General features: G+C 44.6%; 1 protein-coding gene across 1 annotated transcript in view; it reads left to right on the top strand.

The window, feature by feature from the left end:
- The window catches only part of NBEA (neurobeachin), a 4581458-nt gene that overhangs the window by 1740094 nt on the left and 2814341 nt on the right, over positions 1 to 27023 (top strand). The window contains exon 27 of the mRNA XM_044072852.1: positions 6639 to 6792. Within this exon, the coding sequence (XP_043928787.1) occupies positions 6639 to 6792 (154 nt within the window). The remainder of the gene's footprint in view (positions 1 to 6638; positions 6793 to 27023) is intronic.

Genomic DNA, 27023 nt, shown 5'->3' with positions numbered 1-27023 from the left:
AACAAAGTCAACAACAACTACAACACACAAGCACAAAAAACAAGCCCATAAGATGAAACAACCCAACATATTGGTCACAGGAGACTCCATAGTGAGACACACAGATGTCCCCCTTACTAGTTAATGAGGAGAGCGTTAAGGTTAGCTGCCATTCAGGTGCCATGATCTGACAGATTATACAAGCACTCAGGTCACTCAGCCACAGGTATCAGTGTGACTCTGTCATAGTCCATGTGGGTGTGAATGACCTGAGGTGTACCTCCCTGGACTATATGAATAGAGACATGACTGAGTTCTTGGAATGCATCACAGGTGGGTATGAGCCTAGCATTCTACCTTCACCAAGGATGATGCCACAATAGAGACAAAAATGATTGACTTTAGCAATTGGCTTAATGTTTGATGTTAATCCAAGGAGATCCAGTATTTGTCAGCCTGGAAGGTCATGGTCAACAGGCCACACTGCTTTGCCAGAGCTTGTGTGCACCTGTCTCCTCTAGGCATTAGGATACTGGCAAAGGTATTACCCTACCCCTATTGTGCCTTTTTTAAAAAAGTGGCAGTGTAACCAATCTCCCAATTTAACAAAATCCTCTTTAGATAAATTCAAGGTACTCAAAGCTAGGAGTCAAGAAACTACACTCCCTAGAAGCACTCCTCACCCTGGAAAATATTGACATTTGTGCAGTTACCAAAACATGGTTCAAAGCTGTGAAAATCACCTCGGCTATGCTAGGCTGCCATGCCTTTTATATGTTCAGAACACCATCTGAACAAGAAAGAACCAAAGGTAGCGGTGTATCCATCCTCATAACGGAGAAGTACACCTCCATTCTTACCAAACAGTATGACACTCTCAAATTACTACATGTCCCACTAACCACAGGCAAAATCTCCCACCACATCATTGCCAGCTCTAGGTCCCTCACCATGAACCAAGAAAGACATACCGAACAGCAGAACCTACTAGAATCACTCACCAATACAGCTCAGTACCTTACTCATGAGTAGTTTTAACTATCCTTTCATTGGCTGGGGAACATAATTGACCACTGACATGCAGGCTTAGAGGTTCTTGGTCTTTGTCAATGCAAATGCTCTGGAACAGCTGGCCAGCACACACACTAGGGGGCTCTAATATTCTAGACATAATAGTTACCAGCACCCCCCCCCCCCGAATAACTTCCTAATTGGTTAAGATCACACCACAAATAGGTCTCCTTTGAAATGAATAAAAGATCAGATACCTCATCAAGCTCAAAAACGCTGAAGAATATTTCCAAAACAAATTACCTCTTATTAAATGCCAGCATAAGAAATTTCAAAGCTCCCCCAAAACCAGATAATACAGAATCCTATACAGAGTTGTACACTAATGCCCTGTATAGCCACTTAAGCAGTTGTATAGAATCAGCAATACTGGATCTGATTAAGCCCATTTCTTGCCAGAAAAGCAAGCCACCGACCTCTGGTGTAACCAAGCTATACATCAAAAGAAAAACTAATGCCCAGGAATAAATGGGAGCAGGCTCGGCTGAAGAAGAAATCCTTCACTAGACTAAAAAAAACTAAAAAAAACAAAAAAAAACAAAAAAAACAAATCAGAGACCTCAAAAGCAAATTATGAAGCAAAAATGCCTCCCTAGCTAATGATGATCCCAAAGCATTTTTAACTGTGTCCAAAATAAGAGGGAAGACCCAGCTATGCACCACCTATATTCAAATGGAGGAAATAGCCAGCCTGCTGCAAGATTTGGATCAAACTGTACTCCCTGTCCTGACAGATTGCCCCCCCCCAAAGTATACCGTCACCTTTCATCAGCCTACTGTCTCGAGAACAGATCTTCTCCATGCACACACACTAAGGCTAAAAACTCAGCTTCTGTGGGCCCTGACAACATTCCAGGTTGCTTTTTAAATAACTTAAAACATGACCTAGCAGAACCACTTTACATCCTTATTAAACCATAGCTTCCAGACAGTCTATTTTCTGGAACAATAGAAGACAGCAACAGCCATCCCTGTGCGCAAAGGTGGTTCATCAACCAGAACTATAGGCCCATAAGTGTGATTAGTGTCATCTGCAAGGCCATGGAAAAAATCATCATGGACCTTATCAACAGAGACATAGGTAATCTCCAGACAATAGACCCCCCTAATTTGGATTTGTCAAAGGTATATTGTGTCTCTTGAATCCGGTTGACTTATTTGAGAAGGATACCAAGGCCATGAATGAGGGAAAGACTGTGCACACTGCCTTCCTTGACCTGCCCATGGCATTTGACACAGTTACCCTCTCAAGTATTATAGAAAAACTCTCTCAACTAGGGTTAAACCCCTATGTCACTAGGTGGATAGCCAATTGGCTCACTTACAGGTCACATGCTGCCAAAGTAGATAAATCTTCCTCTACCAAGAGGCCAGTCACCAGTAGAGTACCACAGGGCTCTGTGCTAGGCCATCTGCTGTTTGGAATATATTTCTCAGAAGTCAAGGCAAAGGTAGATGGCCTTTGGCTGACCAAGTTCACAGCTGACTGCAAATTAAGGGCAATCATCAAATCCCAGAACTACACTGGTATACTGCAGAAAAGATTAACGCAAATAAACAATTGGTGCCAAAACCAAGGATTGAAACTAAATGCAAAAATATGCATAATTAAGCCCTGTGGGAAAGCAAATACCCGAACGAATTATAATATAGACAAAACCCCCCCAAGAGTGGACCCAGTGTTATGTGATCTGGGTACACAGGTTGACACCAATCTGACCTTCGACCTCCATGTGTCCACCATGATGAGGAAGTCTTTCTGTGTGGCACAACTCATAAGTAAGGGCATGGCTTCTAGATCAAAGGACGTTATAATTCCATTCTACTCTGCCCTCATCAGCCCAGTAATTGAATACAATGCACCCTTTTTCCATATACCTCACCAGACTTCTGCAACAGCTGGAGTGACCCTAGAGGTTTCTCAGCAGGAAGATGCAGGGTATGAAAGATAAATCCTGTGTGGAAAGAGTGAAAGCCCTGTCACTTTATTCTATCTTATATAGACTGCTTAGCGGTGATCTGTGTCTAGCTTACAAGGCCATCTCCGACCTGGCCCTAATGGAAATGTTGCACATTTGTAAACTCACTCCAAGGACTGTAACCTAGCCTCTGACACAAATAAGTCATGTTGGGGAGAGAGATGCATGTCTCAAATGATACTTCTTCTCTGGAGCAGGCTTCCCATTCACATAAAGCAAAGCCTTTCCATAACCCTCTTCAAGTGCAACCTGGATCAGTGGATGAGCATTCAAAAATGTACTCATTGGTTGGTGCCCTTGTCCATCACGGACAGAGGCAGTTGGTTTTAGGTAACATGTCATTGGCTTGTACCTCTGAACTTAGTTCACCTAGCTATTAGTAAATTGGGAGACGTGAGATAAACTTAGCTAGGCTTGTAAGGGCTTTTGGGGCATTAGCCTAATAATCACCTATGAACATCATTTTTGTCACTTGTTATGCTAGGATTCCATTCATTTTATGCTTTCTTCATGAATGCTTATTACTTGTATAGTGCCAACTATTGCACAATTTTTTCTAATCGTGCTCCTATGAGAGAACGGATCATGGAGGAAAAAATTGACTATTCCACCTACCCTGGCAACAAACTACAAAATATACCAAAAACTGCAAAATATGTAAAAAGTAACTAACCTAAAATAGTTTGCAAATAACAGAGATGCCAAGTGAATGCATTTAACATTAAGTAAAACATTTAAATGTGTTTTTGTAGAGGGAGCTTGGCCCACTGCACTTCCTAGTAAAAACAGTGTTGCCACACCCTCAGATTCTAAAGTACATTCATTCTGAGTTTGGACTAATTTGGAGCAGTGCAGTTTCAAATTATGCGAATTAACTATTTCCTTTACTGCAAGACAGTGTGTCTTCTGGACTGGTACATATGGTGTGTGTATATCTATTTTATATATATATATATATATATATATATATATGTATGTATATATATATATGTATATATATATGTGTATATATATATATATATATATATATATATATATATATATGTGTGTATATATATATATATATATATATATATATATATATCTGTATATATATATATATATATATATATATATATATATATATATATATATATATATATATATATATATATATAGGGGTGGGGAAGTTCAGGATGCACAGCCCCCTAGCAAAAAAAAAAACAATAATTAAAAAAAATTAAATTTTTTATATTTTACCCTTATTTTTTCTATATTCATATTATAAATCTTTAGTTAATACAGATGCCCACTGTTTGCTGTTCAAAAAAAGATTACCATATGGTTCACTGTTTTGCATTTGTCCTAATGTTGCAGTTTATAAAAATGTTATGGAGCTCCTTTTCTGTACGTGTGTATACCTCTATACAGATATATGCATGTGTGTGATTTTAATTGAGTACAATGCCCCTTTTGGGATGTACCATACCAGACACCTGCAGCAACAGGAAAGACCCCAAAAGTACCTCACCAAGAGGATCAAAGGGCTCAAACAGATGCCATATGCTGCCCGGTTAAAGAAACTCCAGCTCTACTCAGTGGCATACCGCCTGCTCAGAGGCGATCTGTGCCTGACGTATAAAGCCATGTCCAACCCGGAATTAATGGACATGCTGCATCTCAGAAAATCCAAATCCCATCAAGCTACTTTGCTTGAGAGACTTGAACCTCAGCACTGGAATAAATAGGACATGCTGGAGGGACAGATTCATAACCCAGAGGCTCCCTTCACTCTGGAATAAAATCCCAGTCCAGGTTAGGCAGAGTCCCTCATTGACTCTCTTCAAGAGGAATCTTGATGAGTGAATGGGAGATCGTAGGTTTACCCCGGGTATCACTTCTGTGTCACTGTTAGACAAAGGCACAGTATACCAACCTCAAAAAAGGGCATAGCAAAATTAATTTAAAATGGGTGGCGAAAGCCAAACACACTCTGGCTAGGCTTATAAATGCCCTAGGGCAGATAGCCTAGTATGAAACTATGAACCTGTTTGACTTCACAGGTGGTTGGCATACTGCAAGAATTTAATTTCTAATCAGAAACCGGGCTAATTAGTTGCTGCTGTTGTCAGTTGGGTTGTGTCAGCTGCATCACCATAGTGCCAATTTTCCAGTTTCTCCAGAGCACTGTCTGATTAAGTGACTTGGATTGAATCACACAGTACACAAATGGAGGCTGGGGGAATTGAGCCCTAGATTTACAGGCAACAGCTCCTTGACAGCTCACATTCTTAATTTTGAGTCCCTTAAAAAGAAGACCCATAAAACCTTATGTAAATGTGTATTGCATTTAGCAGTTGTCTGTTGTTACCTGTAAACTGTGTTTAAAGTATTTCTTGAGCTGCTGCCATGGAAATGAATGCTCGCTTTTGTATTGGTTGTGTTTGTCACATGACATTTTCTTGCTTTAAACCAATTTGACTTTCTTTTGTACCAATCTGAAGCAATCTTTTAGTTTAAAAATACCAGTAAGCGCTTTTGTCTAGTCTACTCATTTATTTTTGGGTATTTGGCTGTACTGTCTTTTATTTTGAATGTATTGCTTTGTGTAGAGTTGATTCAGTCATATTGGATGTTGAGTATTTGTTTTATTTTTTGCTAACTTGTCTAATGATGGAGGTCATTCTGCTTTTCTGTCCATTTCCCTAATATTCCTTTTCATTGTGTCCTTTCACTTGCTTGTATTTTCTGTGCTTGATGAGAGATATGGACACTTAAAACCCTCCTCTCCTCTTCAGTTGCTTGTTTTCTACTTTCTGCTTATGTATTACAGTTGTCAGGAGGAGTGAGAGGTTATCATGTGAAGTCAGTGCTTCCTTGTACACTGCTGGCCTTACCATTTGGCCTCAAATCTTTTATTTCTTTGTATTTGTTTACTAGGTTATGGAGCACTGATTTCTCTGGATGTTTTTCAAACTTTCTGGTTGACTGACTCGCTCATAGTCACGCAGTCAGACAGAGAAGCCTGAGGAAATCAAACCCTGGACCATTGGAGCACAGAAACAGCTTAACAGCTCTATATTCCTCTGTGCCAACTGCCAGTTTGTGTCAAATCTGCAGTTTGGGTATATTGATGTGGTTTGTCCTGCCTCCACTAGTGTTATTGACAGTTCAGTTTACAACCAGTTAATAGCCATCTGTATTTTTAGAAATGTGCTTCCAAGGCCAAAGACAGTCTTATTTTGAATACATATTTGTGTGTCTAATAAACATACTTAAAACATTGTTGCAGTAGTAAACAAGTCCCCTACTAGCTGAAATGAAGTTAAGACAGACTTGTCTAGCTTTCAAAAGACTGAGCACCCAGGCAGTGAGATCAAATCCAAGTGTTTTAGAAATTCTGACTGAAAGTTAGTATAATACAACTGCACTGGTACCTGCTTCATTATGCATCTGTCTCTGTTATCCTAGATAAGTGCTTTTATACTTATTTTGTTGATGTTTGTGTGTATGTGTTTGTGTGTGTGTGAATATATATATATATATATATATATATATATATATATATATATATTTTTTTTATTATTATAATTATTACATTAGTAACATTTTCGAATTCTTTACTTTTAGCCATTCTACTAAATCAGTAATGGACTTCGTCAACAGCAATGAGAACATTATTTTTGTACACAATACAATTCACCTGATTTCCCAGATGGTAGACAACATTATTATCGCTTGTGGTGGAATTTTACCATTGCTTTCGGCTGCCACTTCTCCTACTGTAAGTAATAGGTTTCCATCTAGTGGTAAATAAAGGAAATGCATGCTAAAAATCTGTGGTGGGCAGTGGACTGGACAGGGCAACTTATTCATAATGACTGAGCTAGCAAGCTAAGAGAAGAATTTGGCTACTTTATTGAAAATGGTACAGTGAGATAGTAATTTAAGGAAGCAGTTGATCTGTTCTAGCACTGTTCAGTATCTGAATTCTTGGCCTTTAACTTGCTTTGTGTTGTAATTATTTTGAAAAGTGATTGTCTTTCAGGTTCTCAAAAGCGCATTAATATTTTGTAGCGAAAAGTGGATTCTGTGTTGTACAGTCAAGCCTAGGTAACATCACACTCAGCAGGTTTATCAGACGTGGTCTCTGGACTGTGAAAATTACATATTTTTAAATATTCCAGAATAAGTGATGAAGGTGTATGGTGCAGTTAGCTTCTACTGCAGAGATGTAAGCTAGCATGTTGGTATAGGGAGATGTAAAGCCCTGACTGTAGCCTGGATGAGCTGAGTTTGATTAGAGGCTCAGGCATCTTATGGAGCTGGGAGGGTGTATGGGGGTTACCTGTCTTTGTTGGAATGAGGCAAAGCTGGCCACAAGTTAGCATATTCCCTCTGAGGAGGGGCGGCAGATACAAATGCATTCTGGGCTGGGTGTCATTGTACTACTACCATTGGGCAACTGCCTTCATCGACACGTGTGTGCACTGCCATGAGGAAAGCATAATGAATCCCCATTCTGACTAAGATTGCAGATACACTGGCTTATTAGCTGCTGTGTTGTATATGCAGATACACTGGCATGTTAGCTGCTGTGTTGTATATGCAGATACACCGACATGTTAGCTGCTGTGTTGTATATGCAGATACACCGACATGTTAGCTGCTGTGTTGTATATGCAGATACACTGGCATGTTAACTGCTGTGTTGTATATGCATATAACACTGGCATGTTAGTTGCTGTGTTGTATGTGCAGATGCACTGACATGTTAGCTGCTATGTTGTATATGTACATATTTGAAGAGAAGGTACTTTATTGAAAAACTAAACGCCTTTTATATCACTTTCTCTTTCCTGGTCTGTTTTGCCCCATGACTGTTGTATTCATTTGCATTCCCTACACTCGAGTCAGGTTTGTACTTTCTGTAAGAGGCAGCTGTGTCATGGTGTCTTTTCTAGTTGACATATAGTTCATGTTAATCATTTGGTGTGCAACTGTAATGTCTAATAGGCCGCCTCCTTGCTTTGCCTATACACACCAGAAAAGGGGGACTTTTTTTTGAGTTGGAGGTACTACTATTTCATTGCTCTGTACTACTACTAATTAGCCTTTCTAAGAGAATATGGTGTGTGGCCGTCCTCGTACTTCGACGTATAATACTCTTCATCAACTCATTGCAGTTAGGATTTGATGTAGCATATTAGGGAACTCTTACCAGTAACTCTCCTGTAATTCCTCGGTCAGCAGATGTTTCAACGATACATTCCCTGAAAATCTATAAAATTCCCCTCCTGATTTGCTCTGTTGTCCCCTAATCTGAAGACAGCTACAGAAATGTATTTCAAGTCCTGATCATTTAGGGATCTTGTATAGCAGAGCAGGTAATGTCTTCCTCTTTTACTCATGTTGGTGGACTGAAGTTCAGAAATAATCTACAAGTTATTTTTAATTTGTGTTTCTGCATCAGAGCAGGAGGATGATTTCAGTCCATACTCTGACTGCACCCCCCTGCCTAGTATATGTATTTCTGACTTCTCTTCCCTGTGTGTGTGGTGTAAGCAGTGCTCCTCCGTGTCTTCCAATACGCCACCCCCAGTTTGGTAATGCTTTCTTCAGTATTAGATCACTGTTGCAGTAGCCTATGCTGTTACATCCTGCCAAGGATAGGATGAACAGCCAGCATCCAGATTTTCAGTGCACTTTCCACAAACCCTAACTACTGAAGGGTTCAAGGACAGCCATATAAAATCAGTGGTTAGGGTGTCAAACCTTGCGATCTTTCTTGCCCAAGTGAAAGGGAGGCTAGAGCTCTGACTTTTAAGTATATAATAGGACAAAATGATAATTTAAATATCTACACCTTGGCAAAAGAAAAAAAGGATACAAGAAGGATATATGGAGGGGAGGATGGCCCCACTACAACAGTGATTAATTCAAACATCTGCTGTTATGGTAAGTTTACCTGCACAACTGTACTCTCTCCATCATTAGATCACTATTGCAGTAGCCTGAGCTGCATAGTTAGATTACCAGGACATGTAGAGAAAGGGAGGAGTGGTAAAAGGCCAGTAGCCCGTGAAGAATAGTCCTAGCAAAAGGTGCTCTGGACCTGGAAAAGGAGCCTGATTTGTAATGCTTTGTAAAAATATTCACGGATGACCAAAATATTCCCTCTAGAAGACTTGTAGAGCCCACAAAGCCAGTATTCTGGTAGATTGGGCCCTAACCTTGCCTGGAAGTGGCTTTTTACGGCAAAAGTGACAAAAAACTATAGCATGAGACAACCAGTTTTAAACGGTCCATTTTGACACTGATTATCCTTTGTTCACCTTCATAGGAAATGAAGAGCTAAAGGAACTGAAGAAAGCTGGAGGTGGGATTGATATGGGATGAGATTATTCTGAGGGATAAAGAAACTCAGCTGGTGGATTATTATAACTTTCACCGTTCTGTAATTACTCATAAGAAGGCTATTCTTTTCCTGAAGGCCTAAGTGATGTCAGATTGAGCTGCCTCTTTTTTCCAAATTGACAAACTCAGTCCAGGTTATCAGAATCTGGAAGATTCATACTGTACTGGCAGGTTTCCAAGAGAACTTATTTTCAAGCATCCACTGCATACTTTTGGGGTATTTTAGGGATCAGTGCTGCTGCTGTTACGTACATACAGGTGATATTTGCCATTGTCGGGCAGTACAGGTTGGTGTCGTCAAGATATGGGACATTCATTTGGCTGGTTGACCGGTTAATTGAGCAGATTCTTTTAAGCTGTTTTCATTCATAACCCAAGACGTTCAGAGTATAAAAAGAACAATGTTAATAATTCCTCTTGAAAGTGCAAAGGTTATTGTAAATGAGCAATACAGAAATACAAATATAATCCCCGATTCATTTCTGTTCAGATGTCTTTTTCAGAGAGAGATTTATGAAGGTATGTACCAGATGTCCATAGTTTGTCTATAAGAAAAGATTTTAGAACATTGTAAAAGATTCAGATTTTGAGACGTATGAAGGTTCTAGGGAAGTAAGGAACATTGTAAAAGATTCAGATTTTGAGACGTATGAAGGTTCTAGGAAGTAAGGAACATTGTAAAGATTCAGATTTTGAGATATGAAGGTTCTAGGAAGGAAGGAACATTCTAAAAGATTCAGATTTTGAGACGTATGAAGGTTCTAGGGAAGTAAGGAACATTGTAAAAGATTCAGATTTTGAGACGTATGAAGGTTCTAGGGAAGTAAGGAACATTGTAAAAGATTCAGATTTTGAGACGTATGAAGGTTCTAGGGAAGTAAGTTCTATATCCTCGGAAAAGAATGGCAAGAAGCTGCATTTCTGATTATATGGCTCTGTTCTGATGACTTAGTTAAAATGCAGAGAATTAGATTGTGAAGAACAGAAATTAAAATGTATTGGGTATAAAAGTTAGCATTAACGATGTGCATCGATACAAGATGAACAAGTCATGTGTTTGCCTTTCTTTGTGGTTTGCTCATGGTGAGGGGGTAAGTAAATTAAGAAACAGACAACAGTGCATTTCTGAAGTGAATTAGTATTGGTAGAAGATGTAGAGGGTACCATGAGGCAGTCCATAATGTTTTCAGGAGAGGAAAATCCCTTTTAGGTAGGAATAGCTTGTTTGACTTTACAGAGCCATAGCTGGCATATCTAGAGCATGGTGCCCATTCCCCTGATATAGTGCCCCACCCCCTCAGCTCTTCAAGTGAAGAGCAAAAAGAAAGACGGGCTTTTATTATGGAAAGCAGGTTGGCTTCCTACAGCCAAATATGTGCTCCCTCAGCTCTTCAAGTGATGAAAGAAGAAAAAAAATTCTCAGTGATTTCATACACATAGACAAGAGAATGGGCAATGGTAGTTCATGTCAAAGAAACAGCACATAGCACTTTACAAGTTTTTCTCAGTTTTATAGGTATAATGCACATTACTGTAATGCAAATGAAGTACTGAAGTGCCTTCTGTACCAGTATTCAGCAATGCCGGTACAGAAAAAAAATGCATCTCCATCATGCCCCCAAACACTTTGATGCCCAGGGCGGCTGCCTCCTTTTTCCCACCTATGCTTCTGTGAGTTTGTAACACAGTCAGCAAAAGGGTACATCTCCAAGATGATGCCAACTTCAATCTCAGTCTCTGTAGGACATTAATGATGAGAAGTAATCCCCTTTTCAGTTCTTGGGTACACTGCCGGTTAATAGAGATATCAGTAGACTAAAACAAAGTAAATGCAGAAGAGCTAAACAAGTAATCTATTATTACTTAGACCTATCAAAAACAAAAAAAAGCAAGGTAAATTTAGGGATTCCCATTCTTCTCAAATCTGGCATTACTTATTTTAGAAGAGCGCTTTCATCTAAAGACTTTATCAGAACCTCATCCTTCCTTCTCCTAGTCAGTCTAAGCTGTGATAAGGTACCCGTATAGCAAGGCCTACTGCAGTATTGATCATGATGAAAGATAGAGAGCTGTGTAAGTAACTGTAACGTATAGCAGTCAGTGTCTGAATGATCACTGCTGTAATAGCTGTTCCCTCCATCCTCCTTATTTTGTATGTATTTGTTGCCAGAATGAGAATATATATTAGCACTGACCTTTTCAGTGCTTTAGCCTCCCTGTCTCTAGTGGCATGAGAGGTCTGAAAGATTGGGTGCTCACATTGCTCATTGTATGCAGCTCAGCTTGAGCTTACTAATTCTTTGGGTACACGGAAGATGCTCTTTAAGCTTTATCAGCTGGTTAGCTGTTGTGTCCTGTGTATGATATAACCCATATAGCTAAAGGGTATCGTGGTAGTGATCATTGAAATATCTATTGTTATGGTAAGTTTAATTACACAACTGTAACTTTCTGCCTGGGTTTTCTCCAGTCAAAACCAGCCATCTTGATGGGAGTTTTTCAGGATTCATGGGTACATGGCATCCATGATTCTTATGAGTCAACCTGCCAGAATACACTCGAGGAAAATACAATATAGATTACCATAGATCAGTCTTGATACTGTCTCTACACCCATTGTCCAGATCCAGTCTTTGGATTTGTAAAGGGGAAGACTCCAGTGGGTAGACCAGATAGATTGCAGTCCAGGTCTTCGACCCCCCCCCCATTCACTTACCACAGACGCCTCAGACCTGGCATGGGGAACAGTTTCAAAAGAGGTAAATGTATAAGCTCTGTGGAATCAGACAGACAGAGGAGTACATAAAATATAAGAGAAGTGCTGGCAGTTAATAAAGCTTTTAAGGCATTAAATCATTTCTCCCCAGGACTTCTGTAGTTGTATAAAGAGGCAGTCCATAATGTTTTCAGGAGAGGAAAATCCCTTTTAGGTAGGAATAGCTTGTTTGACTTTACAGAGCCATAGCTGGCATATCTAGAGCATGGTGCCCATTGGGTACACTGCCGGTTAATAGAGATATCAGTAGACTAAAACAAAGTACAGTGATGTGGTACATAAGATACGGTACCCCCCCCCCCCCCATTTGTTTGCTCTCTTTGCACACTTGCTTTGATATACTGGGAGGTATCAGCTCAGCTTAATTTGACTGTTCAGGCTTCATGCATTCTCTTACTGAAAAACTTCATTGCAGTCAAGCTCAGCAGCAGCAAGACAGACCCCCCCCCCCCAATACAACTTTCATCTTTAGGTCTTTCAAAATTTGGATCCAACTGTGGGAAACAACTCAAGTAGATCTGTTTTCCTCCCTTCAGAACAGACAACTAAAAAAATTGTGATCCAGGACCCATTGCAAACAGGCCTGTAAGACAGGTGCTTTCTGATTTCCACAGAAGAGAATGTTTGTGTATGTTTTAACACCCTTTCCACTGATATCCTGGGTTCTTCAAAAGATCCTGAAGACTCTCCAAAACATTGTGGTGGTGACTCCATTTTAGTCAAGGTATCACTGGTTCTCCCTTGTTTTCAATTAGGCCAAGGGCAGTTGCCACAAAATTCCTGATCAGATTATATTTACTCGCACAAGCTGAGGAGAGTTTCATACACCCAAAACTGGAAAGTCTTCAACTGACTGCCTGGGTGATAAACATTTAATACCTTTCAGGCACCGTTTTTTCTGAGGATGTGGAGCAGGTAATAAAGGCAGTGAGAAAATCTGCTCCTAGAAAATCATATCAGGTGTTGTATCTTTCAGCTTTTTCCCGGTTAGGGGTCGCCACAGCGGAACTCCGGTCCACTAATGATTGGCAGTAGATTTTTTTTACATGCTGAGTTGCCAGCTCTGACGCACAACCTTCAACGAAGGTACGCCCATTCACGCATGTCTCCACACAGAAGATGCTTCAGCTGCAATTCTGCCTCATGAACTGGTTCAAACAGAGACTGAGTAAGCATCTCAAGCACAAAGTTCAAATCCCAAAAAAGACAATTGTTTCCTAAGTAGATGAGTATGTACAACCCCTTTCAAAAAACATTTAACTTGACCATTATTAGAAAAGGGGGAACTCCAAAGGCAAATAAACAGAAATGGCTGACAAATGTACCTTAACAGAAGAATACAAAAAGCCACTGGACATTAACTCACACAAATGATCAAGAACCTGGCCTGAACAGAATCCATGTCATTTTCGCTAGGCCTATAGTTAATTCCCTATCCAGTTTCTATCTAAAATCAAAGTAATTTTCCTCCTATCTTCCATTAATGAACCCATTTGAGTTAGATGGTTAATTTTTTCCTTAAGTCCGTTTAAATTAGAGGGCTTCCCTTTTCTCAAGAGGTTTCATCATTTAAGTTAGAGATGTCTCCTCAGGCTAGAAGAGATCGTCGTTTAGAGACTTCTCCTCTAGCCCCCCTTTCTCCTTCCTGTGTGATTGTTTAAATATAGCTGACCTTTTTTTTTTTAATCTCATTTTTACTAGTAGTTATTTAGTAGTTTGTGACAGCTTTGTGAGTTATAATAATTTCCTTGACAAGAATTTGTTGTTTGCTATAATGTCTAAAGACGGGAAAAAAACAAAGCAATCTGGCATCAAGAAGTGTGATTCTTGCTGTCCAAAGATGCCCTTGACTGATGGGCACACTAGCTGTGTGTACTGTTTGGGTGCTGTACACCTACAAGATTTGTGTTCTGTCATGGGTTTAGTTCCAGGGTCTTACTGGAATGAAAAAATAAGTTGATAGTCAGGGGATTGCTGAAAGTTCCTTTTTTTGAGGCACTAGAAGGGAATCAGACCCGAAAAGATAACTCCTTCGGCTCCACTGGTTATTTTGGAACTGACCAGGAGTAATAGTCTGAGCCAGTCTCCTCAGTTACACAGTCATCAGTGGCTAGAAGTATCAAGTCCTCGATCCCTTCATCTCAGTCCTCCAGGAGCCTGTTGGACGACTATGTGGAAACGGGTGGTCAGCAAGACTTTAGCGCTTTCGTTAGAGTATGTCCAAAGTCGACTTCAGAGTTAAATAACACAAGTTCCCCTTTTCAATAACCCTCCAATTAATCATGTGACCAAATCAATTAACATACCAAACACTAAAAATGAACATTTCAAACAAAAACATATATAAACCTGTTTCACTGTTTGAATATTTAGAAGTTAAATACAATAAGAACGTAGTTTCAAAAGACTGGCAATAGCCCCGGGAAAAACATGCATTTAACTTAATTTGCCACTTAAGCTCTTTAAGTTCCAATATATCCTTCCAAGGGCCACCTCTAACATCTCTGGGCACATGATCAATTCCAATGAAAGCAAATTCACGGTTAGGATTTTCAGAAACATGTTTTGCCAAAGCATTTTTGCTGTTAGGCTTCCTAATGTCAGAAATATGTTCATACACTTGCTTTTTAAACTTTTTGTCTCTTTCCCACATAAAAACATTTGCAAAATTTGTAAAGGGCAAGGTAAGCAATAGCCTTGGTGTTACAATTACAGTGAAAATGGGTTTCTATACAAATCCCATTCACAAACACCTTGTCCCATTCAGTCAGATATTTACAATAGTTGCAAAACACACATCTTTGTGTACCTTTCTAACACAACCTGCAGCTTCTAATATTTTCTTTAAAACATCTTCCCCTTTCATAAACCATCCTAACACCATTGTTATATATTTCTTTAAACTCACTGAAAACACAAAGTATGCCAATAAGTCCCAAAATTCTTGTATATATGTGAACACTCAGGGGTAAAGGTAGTAATAAAAGATATCCTGTGATCCATTTGTGTATTTATAACCCTGTCACCAACTAATGGAGACATAATGTTGTCAAATGTAGGCAAAAGGGGAAGATAAAAACCTGTAGTGCTTTTTTTGTTGAATTTCTAAATAAATTGCTTCCACCAAAACCGTAGGGTATCCTCTGGAAACAAACATATCTACTAAAAAGTTTGCCTCATTGACAAAAGTTGTATCCTCAGAAGTCATTCTAGTGAGGCTGATAAATTGTGCCTTCACTATACCTTTTTTCTGGTGAGCAGGATGGCAGGTGTCAAAATGCAGGAAGCTATTTGAGTGGGTGGGCTTCCTGTAAACTTTACTAACAAAAATGTTCTTGCCCATATCTTTAGAAAGATGGACATCCAAATAAGAAATATCAGATCTGAAGTAGGAACTTCATTTGTCAGCAACCTATGGGATACGGATCCGATCTCGGATCCGAGCCGGCAACTTCTAACATAGCATAGATCCGAGCTCCTAGCTCCTCCCCCTTACCCATAATCCCCTGCCTGCTCTAACTGACCTCAGATCTAGTTTGCCGCTCTTCAAGCAACAGCTAGGTTCAGAGCTCTTGGCGTTTTGTGAGAAAAAAAGTTTTTATATTTTTTCTTCTGAGTGACTGGTTGTGTGTGTGATAGGTTTACCCTTTCTCCTTTTACATATCTAACTTACTTGTTTTATTTTAAGTATAATTCCCCCTCCCCCGCTGGTCGTAGCGTGTGTGTGTGACTGGATTAGGGGCCTAGTGAGTGTGCTTACTTCAATATGTCGGAGGCCCCTAAGGCAATTTTTTCTAAATGCACCGAGTGTGGTTACAAGCTTTCACTGGCTGATGGCCACACTCGGTGCGTTAGGTGCCTTGGGGTTGAACACCTCTCTTCGGGTTGCGTGATTTGTACGGCGTTCAACCCCAGGGCACTCAAGGATCGAAGGTCGAAGCTAGTTCTGGCGGGTCTTCTACCCCCAGACTCTGCTTCGGCCTCCGGTGCTTCGGTGCCCGCTACCCCTCCGGTAGCGGTCACCCCTGCCTCCCTTCCTCCGACCGGGACTCACCCTCCCGCTTCGGCTCTGGAGGATAGGCAGGCCAGGAAAGAGAAGCGGCGGGAGAAGCACCTTAAGCGGCGGGCCGTGGACTCTTCATTGGCCCCGCCCGCCAAGAGGGCTTCCCCGTCCAAGTCTTCGCGATCTCCTCCTCCTCAGACCCGATCCCCTTGTTTCTCCCCGGGTCCCGAGGAGGAGGTGATCCGGTCCCCGTCGAGGTCATCGAGGCGACACTCCAGGTCTGCCTCGGTGGCCTCGTTGAGGTCCACTTTTAGCATGTCAGATGCGGATATGGACCGGATGATGAGGAGATTCATCCAGGCCCAGATGCAGACGGGAGTGCTCTTGCCTCCCCCCCCCTCTCTGGGGGGGAGCTCGACCCCTTTTTTCGCTCCTGTAGCTCCTTCTCCGACCCGCATTCCGGGCTTGGAGCGCTCAGAGCCGAGCCACGTTGGATCCGGGGGTAGGTCGGAGCCGACCGTGCTGGGCACGTCGGCTCCGACTATTCCCTCGAGTCTGTCTGATCCGACCTCTCGGAGCCGTGGGCCGAGCTTCGGATCCAAGGGATTCGGTGTGCTTTCGGCTCCGTCCCGGTCGGAGCACACTGGTCCTTCGGATCCGACGTACTCTGCGCCGGGTCCGATCCCTGCTTCGGATCCGAGTGGGAGTCTGATCTCAGATCCTTCTGAGAGTGGCTCCCCCTCGGCTTTTGCTGCGGTGGAGAGGGCACTGTCGAGTGCTTCCAGGCCTCCAGTCCTGGCTTCGGCTCCCTCCTGCACTCCTTCTCATCTGATCCTGGCTCCCCTCATCCAGACCTCTGGGCAGCCTGCCTCAGCGCCTTTAGGAGTTCCAGTGGAACAGGTTACAGCCCGTAAGGACTCCTTGGACAGCCCCCCCCAAGGAGATTCCCCACAAGGCAAAGTGCAAAAGGAGGCACATAGACTCCCCTGAGAGTCTCACAGAAGATACGGACTTGGATGAAGGGGAAGGCTCCTCGAGATCACCCCCTGAGGATGTCTCCTTTGGAGACATCATGGAAATGCTCAAAATCAGAGGTGGGTGGTCTGCCCCCAAGGCTTCCTCTGACGAGTCCGTATTCCTTGAGGCGTTCGAGGCAGGACCATCTACCTCTTGGGTGTCCCCCTCCACCCGACCCCCTGGTGGATCTCATATCTTCTAGGGCTTGGAAGGAACCGGACACCGTAGAGCCGATCCCCAGACGCCCAGACAAAATTTTGAGCCCCCTGCAGAGAGATCACATTGGAGCAGAGGTCCCCCTGTGGATGCCATGTTGGTGGCTGCAGCCACTAAGAAAGAGTTGGCTCAAGAGAGCCCCACGGTTCATCCCCCGAGCAAGGAGTCTTGCGCGATGGACCGTCTTGGGAAGCGGGCCTTCAGTTCAGCGACCTTCTCTATGAGGGCCTTGAACTATATGGCACACGTTATTAGGATGTAGCGGGACCTAATTAAGGAATACGCTGCTTCTCCCCCGGGGTCCATGTCGGAGGGAGACAAGGATTTGTACTCTTCCCGAATGGCCACCCTCCGCTCTATCTCTAATACCTCTATGCGGCTATTGTCTCATGCTACAGAGGGAGCCACTAGAGCAGGCAGAGTCAGGCTTGTCATGAGGAGACAGGCCTGGCTCCGTCACTGTGACTTCTCGGAACCTTTTAAGGCATCATTCGCGAATGCCCCTTTTGATGGTTCTGCACTGTTCAGCAAAACTGTTCGCGACACTGTTGTCCAGAGTGAGAAAGACGGGAAGACCTTGTCTGCCATCGGAGTCTGCTTCTCTGTGCCCCAGAGGTCCTTTTCCAAGAACCAAAACGGTCAGAAGAAGATGTGGTTCCGAAAATCGCATCAGTCTCAGTCTGCTCAGGACAACCAGTCCTCTCGTGGCAGAGGAGGACAGGGAGCACGCCGCCCCAGAGGCAGAGGGGGTCCGAGGAATTTTGGGTCCAGAGAACCTTTCTCTGAGAGGCCCACGCAGAACCCCTGAGGGGTTTCCCGACTGCTCCACTCTGGAGGCAGTCGGGGGCGTTTTTCGAAGCACCTGGCAAAATGGGAGTCCATAACAACAGATCGCTGGGTGCTTCGCATTATATCTAGAGGTTACCTAATTTCCTTCATAGCCAACCCCAAAATCAGAAGCCTTCCCGACATCCCACCCAGTCAAAAGAAGGCGGCCGCTGCAGAAATCCAGCAGCTTCTACAAAAAAGAGCCATCCAGCCCATCCCCCCAGATCAAGTCGGATCAGGGTTTTACTCCAGGTTCTTTCTGGTGCCAAAAAAGACAGGGGACTTGAGGTCCATCCTCGACCTCTCTTTCCTAAACCTGATGGTACCCAAACAAAAGTTCCGAATGGTCACGTTGCAATCCGTCCTCCCCTTATTGCGGGAGGACGACTGGATGTGCTCTATAGACCTCAAGGATGCGTACTATCACGTTCTAGTGGACAAGCGTTCCAGGAGGTTCCTCCGCTTCCGGCTTGGAGCCAGTCACTTTCAATTCAGGGTCCTCCCCTTTGGTCTCACCTCAGCCCCCAGGGTGTTCACCAAGGTCCTAGCGGTAGTAGCGGCCCACCTGAGACTCCAGAGAATTCAGGTCTTTCCATACCTGGACGACTGGCTCCTCACAGCCCCAACAAGGCATCTACTTTGCTCAGGCAGGGACTATTTTCTCAGTCTGGCTCCTCTATTAGGATTAACCATCAACATGACCAAATCCTCTCTCACCCCTACACAGATACTAGATTTTATAGGGGCAAGACTGGATTCCAGACAGATGCTTGCGTTCCTGACTCCGGATCTTCTTCGGAACCTTATGTTACACATGCAGGCCATTCTTCATCTGCAAACTCCTTCGGCGGAATTGATTCTGAGGGCCCTAGGATCTATGGCAGCTGCAATCCCTCTGCTACCATTGGCCCGGTTGAACATGAGGATTCTACAGTGGACCCTCCTGGTACAATGGTCCCTGTATTGCAACCCTCTGTCTTACCCTGTTTCCTTAAGCAAGGTTTGCAGAAAATTGCTCCTGTGGTGGCTCCAGTCTCCCAACCTCCACACGGGCCGTCCTTTCTCACTACCTCCACCAGTCGACACAGTGACCACGGACGCTTCTCGCCTGGGGTGGGGGTGGGGGCATTTTTCAGGCAGAACTGTCCAGGGCACTTGGAACGTCGTAGAGACCTCTTTGCATATCAACGTCCTAGAGATGAGAGCGGTGCTTTTGACGTTGCAAGCACTACACAACTCTCTTCCGGTAGGGACAATTGCGGTACAGACAAGACAACATGTCAGTAGTCTGGTACATCAACAAACAAGGGGGAACCAGGTCTTACCCCCTTTGCCGCGAGGCCATGAGAGTGTGGGAATGGGCGATTTCCACCAACCGCTTTCTCATAGCAACGCACATTCCGGGAAGGTCCAACATTTTAGCGGACAAGCTCAGTCGTACTATCCTGACTCCCTACGAGTGGTCTCTCAACCACCGAGTGGCAGAGCAAGTATTTGCCCGATGGGGGCGACCTTGTTGCGATCTTTTTGCCTCTCCTTCAAACACGAAATGCAACGATTACTTCGCTCCGATCCTCCCTCCAGGGAAGTCCCCGAGAGACTCTCTAGTTCATGCTTGGCTTCCCGGTCTGCTTTATGCTTACCCTCCTCTACCCCTGATGTTGAAATTGTTACAGAAAGCCAGGCAGCTGGAGAGCAGAATGATCCTCATTGCCCCATTCTGGCTTCGTCAGACGTGGTTCCCTTACCTATGGTCTCACCTAGTGTATCCACCATGGATTCTGGATCCCATTCCGGATCTCATCTCGCATCCTCTCGGTCTTCCAACTCCGAACCTGGTCAACCTCAAGCTGACGGCTTGGTTGCTCCAATTCCACTCCTCATAAGGACTCCCGGCATCTCATCATCGGTTAAAGCCATTCTTGTAGCAGCTCATAAGCCTTCCACCAGGAAGGTTTATCGGAGTAAGTGGAAACGCTTCACCATTTGGGCAAAACACCATCGTTTAGACCCATTTACAGCCCCCGATATCATCGATTCTAGATTTTCTAACCTCTCTCTTTCACCAGGGGGCTAGTTCTTCCACAGTCAAGGTACAGCTGGCAGCAATCTCATACTGTCATGTGGGGCAAGAGTCTGGTCCTATTATCACTTCCAAACTGTGTAAGACCTTCCTCCTTAGACCTCCAGTTAAAGAGGTGGTACCCCCATGGGATTTATCTTTAGTCTTGCAGTCCTTGACTGGTCCCCCATTCGAACCGGCTGCCATGGTTGATCTCAAATTTCTCTCTTGGAAGACAGCCTTTTTGGTGGCCATAACTTCAGCCAAAAGGGTATCAGAATTACATGCCCTTTGCGTCAAACCACCATATTTGGTTTTTCACCCGGATAGGGTTTACCTCAGAATCAACCCGTCCTTTCTACCTAAGGTGTCTTCAGAAGCGAACATCAATCAATCCATCAACCTCCCAGTGTTTTTCCCCAACTTTCATAGCAAAGGAGAGTACAAGCTTCATTCCTTGGACGTACACAGACAATTACGTTTTTATATCCACAGAACTGCTGGTCATAGGCAATCCGATCAGTTGTTTATCTCATTTGCCAAAAGTAATTTCGGAAAATCAGTTTCGAAGGTTTCTCTCTCTCTAGATGGATCTCGAGTTGTATTCTGTTAGCATATCAGAGTTCATAGGTTCATAGGTTCATAGGTTCATACTAGGCTATCTGCCCGAGGGCATTTACAAGCCTAGCCCATAGTTTTGTGGCTTACGCCACCCCTTTAGTATGGGGAACTATACCCATTATTTTGCTGTGCCTCTGTTGAGCAGTGACACTGAGGTAATCCCTGGGGTATATCTGCGATCTCCCATCCATTGGTCAAGATTTCTCTTGAACAAGGCCAGCGAGGTGCTCTGCCTCACATATACCGGGATTTTATTCCACAGCATAGGAGTCTTTGGGTGATGAATCTATCCCTCCAGCGTCCTATTAATAGCCGTGTCGAGGTTTAAGTCTCTCCCTTGTGGCTCTGACGGATCTAGATTTTTGAGGTGAAGCATATTCATCAAATCTGGGTTTGACATGGCCTTGTATGTTAGGCAAAGGTCACCTCTGAGCAAGCGGTAAGCGACTGAATAGAGCTGGAGTTCTTTCAGTCGGGCAGCATAGGACAGATGTTTGAGACCCTTTATCCTTTTGGTGAGGAACTTTTGTGGCCTCTCCAGCTGCTGCAAGTGTCGGGTCAGATACATTCCGAATGGGGCATTGTACTCAATCATTGGTCTGATGAGTGATGAGTATAGGGAGACTATGACCATCAGTTATGAATGTAGGCGAGATAGGATCCCATTACATCTAACTGTTCGCTATGTGACTCTATTGAATTACTTAAAACCAAGCTGTTAAAAATTAGAAAACTACTGCAGAAGTGGCAACGGTCCTAGTAGAATGAGCACGGACTCCTTGAGATGCAGGCCTTCCCGAGACTATGACCATCATTCATCAAATCTGGGTTTGACATGGCCTTGTATGTTAGGCAAAGGTCACCTCTGAGCAAGCGGTAAGCGACTGAATATGATGGTCATAGTCTCGGGAAGGCCTGCATCTCAAGGAGTCCGTGCTCATTCTACTAGGACCGTTGCCACTTCTGCAGCCTTTCAGGCTAGGGTTCCACTGGATGACATTTGTTCCGCAGCCACTTGGGCTTCATCTCACACCTTTATCAGCCATTATAAAATAGATGTTATTTCCCGAGGTAGAGCGTCCTTTGGCTCTGCGGTGCTCCGGAATATCCTTCCATGAAGGCCACCCAAGACTTAGGTAGCTGGGGACTCTGTCCCACAGGTTGCTGACAAATGAAGTTCCTACTTCAGATTAAGAAGTTATGTACTCACCATAACGTTCCATCTGAGTAGGTATCTTCATTTGTCTGCAACCATCCCCCCCTCCTTCCCCCTGACCGATTGGATCGCTCTTGTGTTATTAGCATATGTTCCCATTGGGACACCTGTTATCTGTTGTGCTATGGGGCAAACTTGATCTGAGGTCAGTTAGGGCATGCAGGGGATTATGGGTAAGGGGGAGGAGCTAGGAGCTCGGATCTATGCTATGTTAGAAGTTGCCGGCTCGGAACCGAGATCAGATCCGTATCCCACAGGTTGCAGACAAATGAAGATACCTACTCAGATGGAACGTTATGGTGAGTACATAACTTCTTATTTTACTCCAACAGGCCATAAATTTAAAAAAGGGGGTAGTCAATGAACTGTTGCAATTTCACTTCAGATTCCTTCCAAAAAATAATGATGTCATTGAGGTATCTCATGTTTAACCCCCAGAGTACAGAAACCCCAAAAACATCAAAAACAAATTTTCTCTCCCTGTATAACATGATGATGTTTGCAAAAATGGGGGCACAAGCAGCCCCTATTGCTACACCCTTCTTTTGGAGATAGTAATGGCCATCTTCTTCTTCTTTCGGCTTTTTCCCAGTTAGGAGTTGCCACAGCGAATCACCCGTCTCCTCATTATTGGCAGTGGAGTTTTATGGTGTCGAGTTGCCAGCCGAGCGCCCAACCTTCCACAGAAGGTGCACACATGCACACACTCACACCTAGGGCCAATTTAGAGTGTCCAATCCACCGTACTCGCCGTGCCTTAATGGATTCCACAGAGTAACAGTTCTCCACCTGTAGTTTTCTAATTTTTAACAGCTTGGTTTTAAGTAATTCAATAGAGTCACATAGCGAACAGTTAGATGTAATGGGATCCTATCTCGCCTACATTCATAACTGATGGGTTCGGAGCCGATCCCTCGGCTCCGACTCGGCCACTATATAGTAGAACGAAGTCTCTAATTGGCTGGGCTACCCCTTATCCCAGAATGCACCACGCCTGCTTCTCCAGATCTCATTTGCCGCTTTTCAAGCTAGACGTGGTCTCGACTTGGCTGGAGCTAAGTAGTTTTTTGGTTACTTTCTGGTCTTTTGACCTAGGGGTTTCTTCATAAATTTAACAAACAGCTGTTTTAACAGCTTTACGTGTGTGTGTAAACTTTTTTGGTGTGATTGGTAATTTTTTCTATTTACCGGGCAAGGCCCGTTTTAAGTTAGAGGGCCCTTGCCCTTATTTGTGTGTGGGTGTGCTAAATTTGTCTTACTGTACGTTCTGTTTTATCGGGCTAAGCCCGTTTAAGTTAGAGGGCTTCTGCCCATTTTGGGTGCTGTATCTCAGGCCAGTCCCGTTTGAGTCAAAGGGCTCGTGCCCTACTGAAGGTTGTTTTTTTCGTTGTGGTAAAACTGTGGTGTGACAGGATGTCGAAAGAGAAGGTTTTAAAAAGTGCACCAAGTGTAACTACAAAATGTCTATTACCGATAGCCATGCTGTTTGTGTATATTGTTTAGGACCGAAACATTTACAGGAAACATTTAGTGTTTGTCATGCTTTTTCCTCTAGGGTTCTTCAAGAACGTAAAAATAAGTTGATACTTAAGGGCCTTATTAAGCCCTCCTTTGAGGAAGCTTTGGCTTCTCCTTCCTCTCCAGCTTCTAAAAAGAAAAGGTCGTCGGCTCCGACCAGTCCGTTGGAACTGACTTCCAAGATGCATAGGTCGACCTCTTCTTCCTCGGCTCCAATGGCTTCGGAGCCTCGGGTGGAAGGGTCTGCCTCGATACCTCTTTCCTCGGCTCCATTGGTGTTGGAGCCGCAGGTTGGGGGATCGAGAGGCGAATCATCTGCTTCGGCTCCGTTGGTCTCGGAGCCGTTGGAGGTGTGCAGCTCAGACTCTCCACCCTCTGACCCGAAGTCCCCTTCGGCGCCAATACTTATACATACGGTTCCGGATCCGGTGCTCTGGTCTTTCGGAGCCAAGAGAGAAGTCGTCTCGGCCCCCCATCTATTTCCTCTAAATCCTCCAGGTTGTCTGACTCAGATTTGGACAGAGTTATCCAGAGGCTTTTCCAGTCCCCGGTTTTTGCAAAAATGGTCTCGGCTCCAGCCCACTCGGCTACGGAGCCGATCCCCACTTCGACACATCCGATTCCTCCTCCAACCTCCTCGGAGCCGTTGGAGTCTGTGATGGTAGAGCAGAGCAGAGTCGTCCAGTCGGAACCGAGACTCCCTCGGAGCCTCTCTGTTCCGACCATCATTCCTACCTTGTCCTCGGCGTCAGGGTTCGGTACCGGGACTTCCTCGGTCAGGGCCGAGGGGAACACTTTGGAACTGGTAGCTTCGGTGCCTAGTCTTCCCTTGGAGCGTCGGCCGCAGGGATTCCCGCCCGTGGTTTCTCAGCCGGTATCCTCCGTAGAGTCTGGAGGTCCTGCTTTTGAGGCCATGAGGAGTGCGCTGGCCATGTCCTTGCCGGCTCAGCAAGTCTTTACCTCACCGTCCCTAGACTTGGGAACTGGTGCTTCTGGTGTGCTTCATTCCCATGACAGCGGGGCCCCAGGGCCTGAGGATACCCCCTTGGGGGGTTCCCTTCTCCCTGGAGGTCCTTCTGAATCCGCTTCGGATGAACCTCCAAGGAAGAAATTGTGCAAGAGGAAGCACATTGACTCCCAGGATGAGTCTATCACTTCAGATACTGACCTCGATGATGCGGAGGGGTCCCCAAAATCGTCCTCGGATGACGTCTCATTCTCAGATATCCTCGAGATCCTGAGACAGAGAGGCGATTGGCAGTCCAAAACCCCTTCCGCAGAGGAGTCAGTCTTCCTCCAGGCTTTTGGGGCCCAGCCCTCTGCCTCCTGGGTGTCTCCACCCTTCGATGAATTGCTAGATTTAGTTTCTCGAAGGGTGTGGGAACACCCTGATTCTGTGGAACCGGTGCCCACCAGGCCTAACAAGTTCCTCTCAGCCCCTCCTCAAAAGGAATTTTTGACCAAAGGAGTTGCATTAGATGCGATGGTGGTGGCATCTGCCACTCAGCAGGATGTGGCAGAGGCTTCAATGTCTATTCTCCCTCCTAATTAGGATTCCAGGAGCATGGATAGGTACGGGAAGCGTACCCTTTCTTCAGCAGCCTTTACCCTGTGGTCGCTGAATTACCTTTGTCATTTCACCAGGCTCCAAAGGGACCTCCTCAAAGAGTTAGGAGAGTCTCTTACGGGTAACCTTCCTGAGGTGTTAGCCCAAACTGTTGGCGCCCAGATGACTACCCTATCTTCGATAGTCAACTCGTCCATGAGGCTCATCTCATATGCGGCCGAAGGGGCGAGTAGAGCAGCGGGAACAGGTGCGGCTCTTAGAAGACACGCCTGGTTGCGCTTGTGTCCCTTTGCGGAGGCTTTTAAGTCTTCCTTCACCGATGCCCCTTTTGATGGGTCCTCCCTGTTTGGACCCAAGGTGTAGGACACACTAACTCGGTGCAAGCAGGAGGGCAAGACCTTGACTGCCGTGGGGGCCCATTTTTCCACTCCTTCTAGACCTTACCCCAAGGCCCAGAGAGGAGGGAAAATGTGGTTCAGGAAATCTCAAAGGTCTTTCCCTACTCCACCGAGTGATTTCCCCCTGTAGAGGCAGGGGGGGGATTCAGGAAGACACCGCCCCAGAGGCGGCAGAGGCCCCCGTAACTCTGGAGACCGCGATTCCTTTCGTGGTTCATCCTACGCTCCCCGTCCCTGAGACGTGGCCCGACTGCGCATCTCTGGAGCCAGTCGGGGGTCATTTTGCGGAACACCCACAGGCTTGGGAATCTATCACCAAGGATCAGTGGGTGCTCCGAACCATAACCGGAGGCTATCTCATCCCTTTCACCTAGATCCCCCCTCTTCCTATCAGGAAAATCCCAGATGTGCCACCCAGTCAGCGGAATCAAGCAGCGGTCGAGGTTTCAAAGCTGCTAAGAAAAGGAGTCATCCAGCCTGTCTCCGCCGACCAGATCGGATCAGGAACGTACTCAAGACTATTTTTGGTGCCAAAAAAGACAGGGGACTTAAGGCCCATTTGGACCTCAGCTCATTGAATCGCTTTGTAAAAAAATCCAAATTCCGAATGGTCACCCTTCAGTCCATTCTCCCATTATTGGAGAAGGATGTCTGGATGTGCTCCATAGATCTCAAGGACGCTTACTATCACATTCTGATAAGTCAAGAGTCCAGGAGTCATTTACGCTTCCGCCTGGGAACCAGTCATTTCCAGTTCCAAGCACTGCCCTTTGGTCTCACCACAGCCCCCAGGGTGTTCACCAAGTGTCTGGCAGTGGTGACAGCTCACTTGAGAAGTCTAGCATTCCAAGTGTTTCCCTATCTAGACGACTGGCTCCTTACTGCCACCTCCAAGCATCTATTATTTCGGGCGCTTATGACCACAGTCAGTTTGGGTCATTCACTAGGAATCACGTTCAATTGGGGAAAATCTGTGCTGTTGCCGTCTCAGCGTATTACATTTATAGGCGCAGAGCTAGATGCAAGAAGAATGCGGGCATTCTTGCCTGTAGAAAGGATTCATGTCCTACAGTCTCAGGTTCAAACCCTGTTACCCAGATCACGAGTTCAGGCCAGACTGATTCTGCAGTTATTGGGCACGATGGCCTCGACTATTCTACTAGTCCCCTTAGCCAGGCTGCACATGCGGGTGCTGCAATGGCTACTGTCGGTTCATATGGTCCTTTCAGGAACTTCCCCTGAACCATTTGGTCCAGATTACCGAAATTTGCCGTCGGGACCTACGTTGGTGGCTGCTTCGGTCCAACCTGGACCAGGGGCGACCCTTTGCCCTTCAGCCTCCCATCGCCACGGTGACCACGGACACCTCCCAGACA

The sequence above is a fragment of the Protopterus annectens genome, chromosome 5.part1 (genome assembly GCF_019279795.1).
Source record: "Protopterus annectens isolate FY-2018-M chromosome 5.part1, PAN1.0, whole genome shotgun sequence".
NCBI classification, from domain to species: Eukaryota; Metazoa; Chordata; order Ceratodontiformes; family Protopteridae; genus Protopterus; species Protopterus annectens.
The sequence above is the reverse complement of the archived record's forward strand: the minus strand, read 5'-3'. Positions and strand labels throughout refer to the sequence as shown.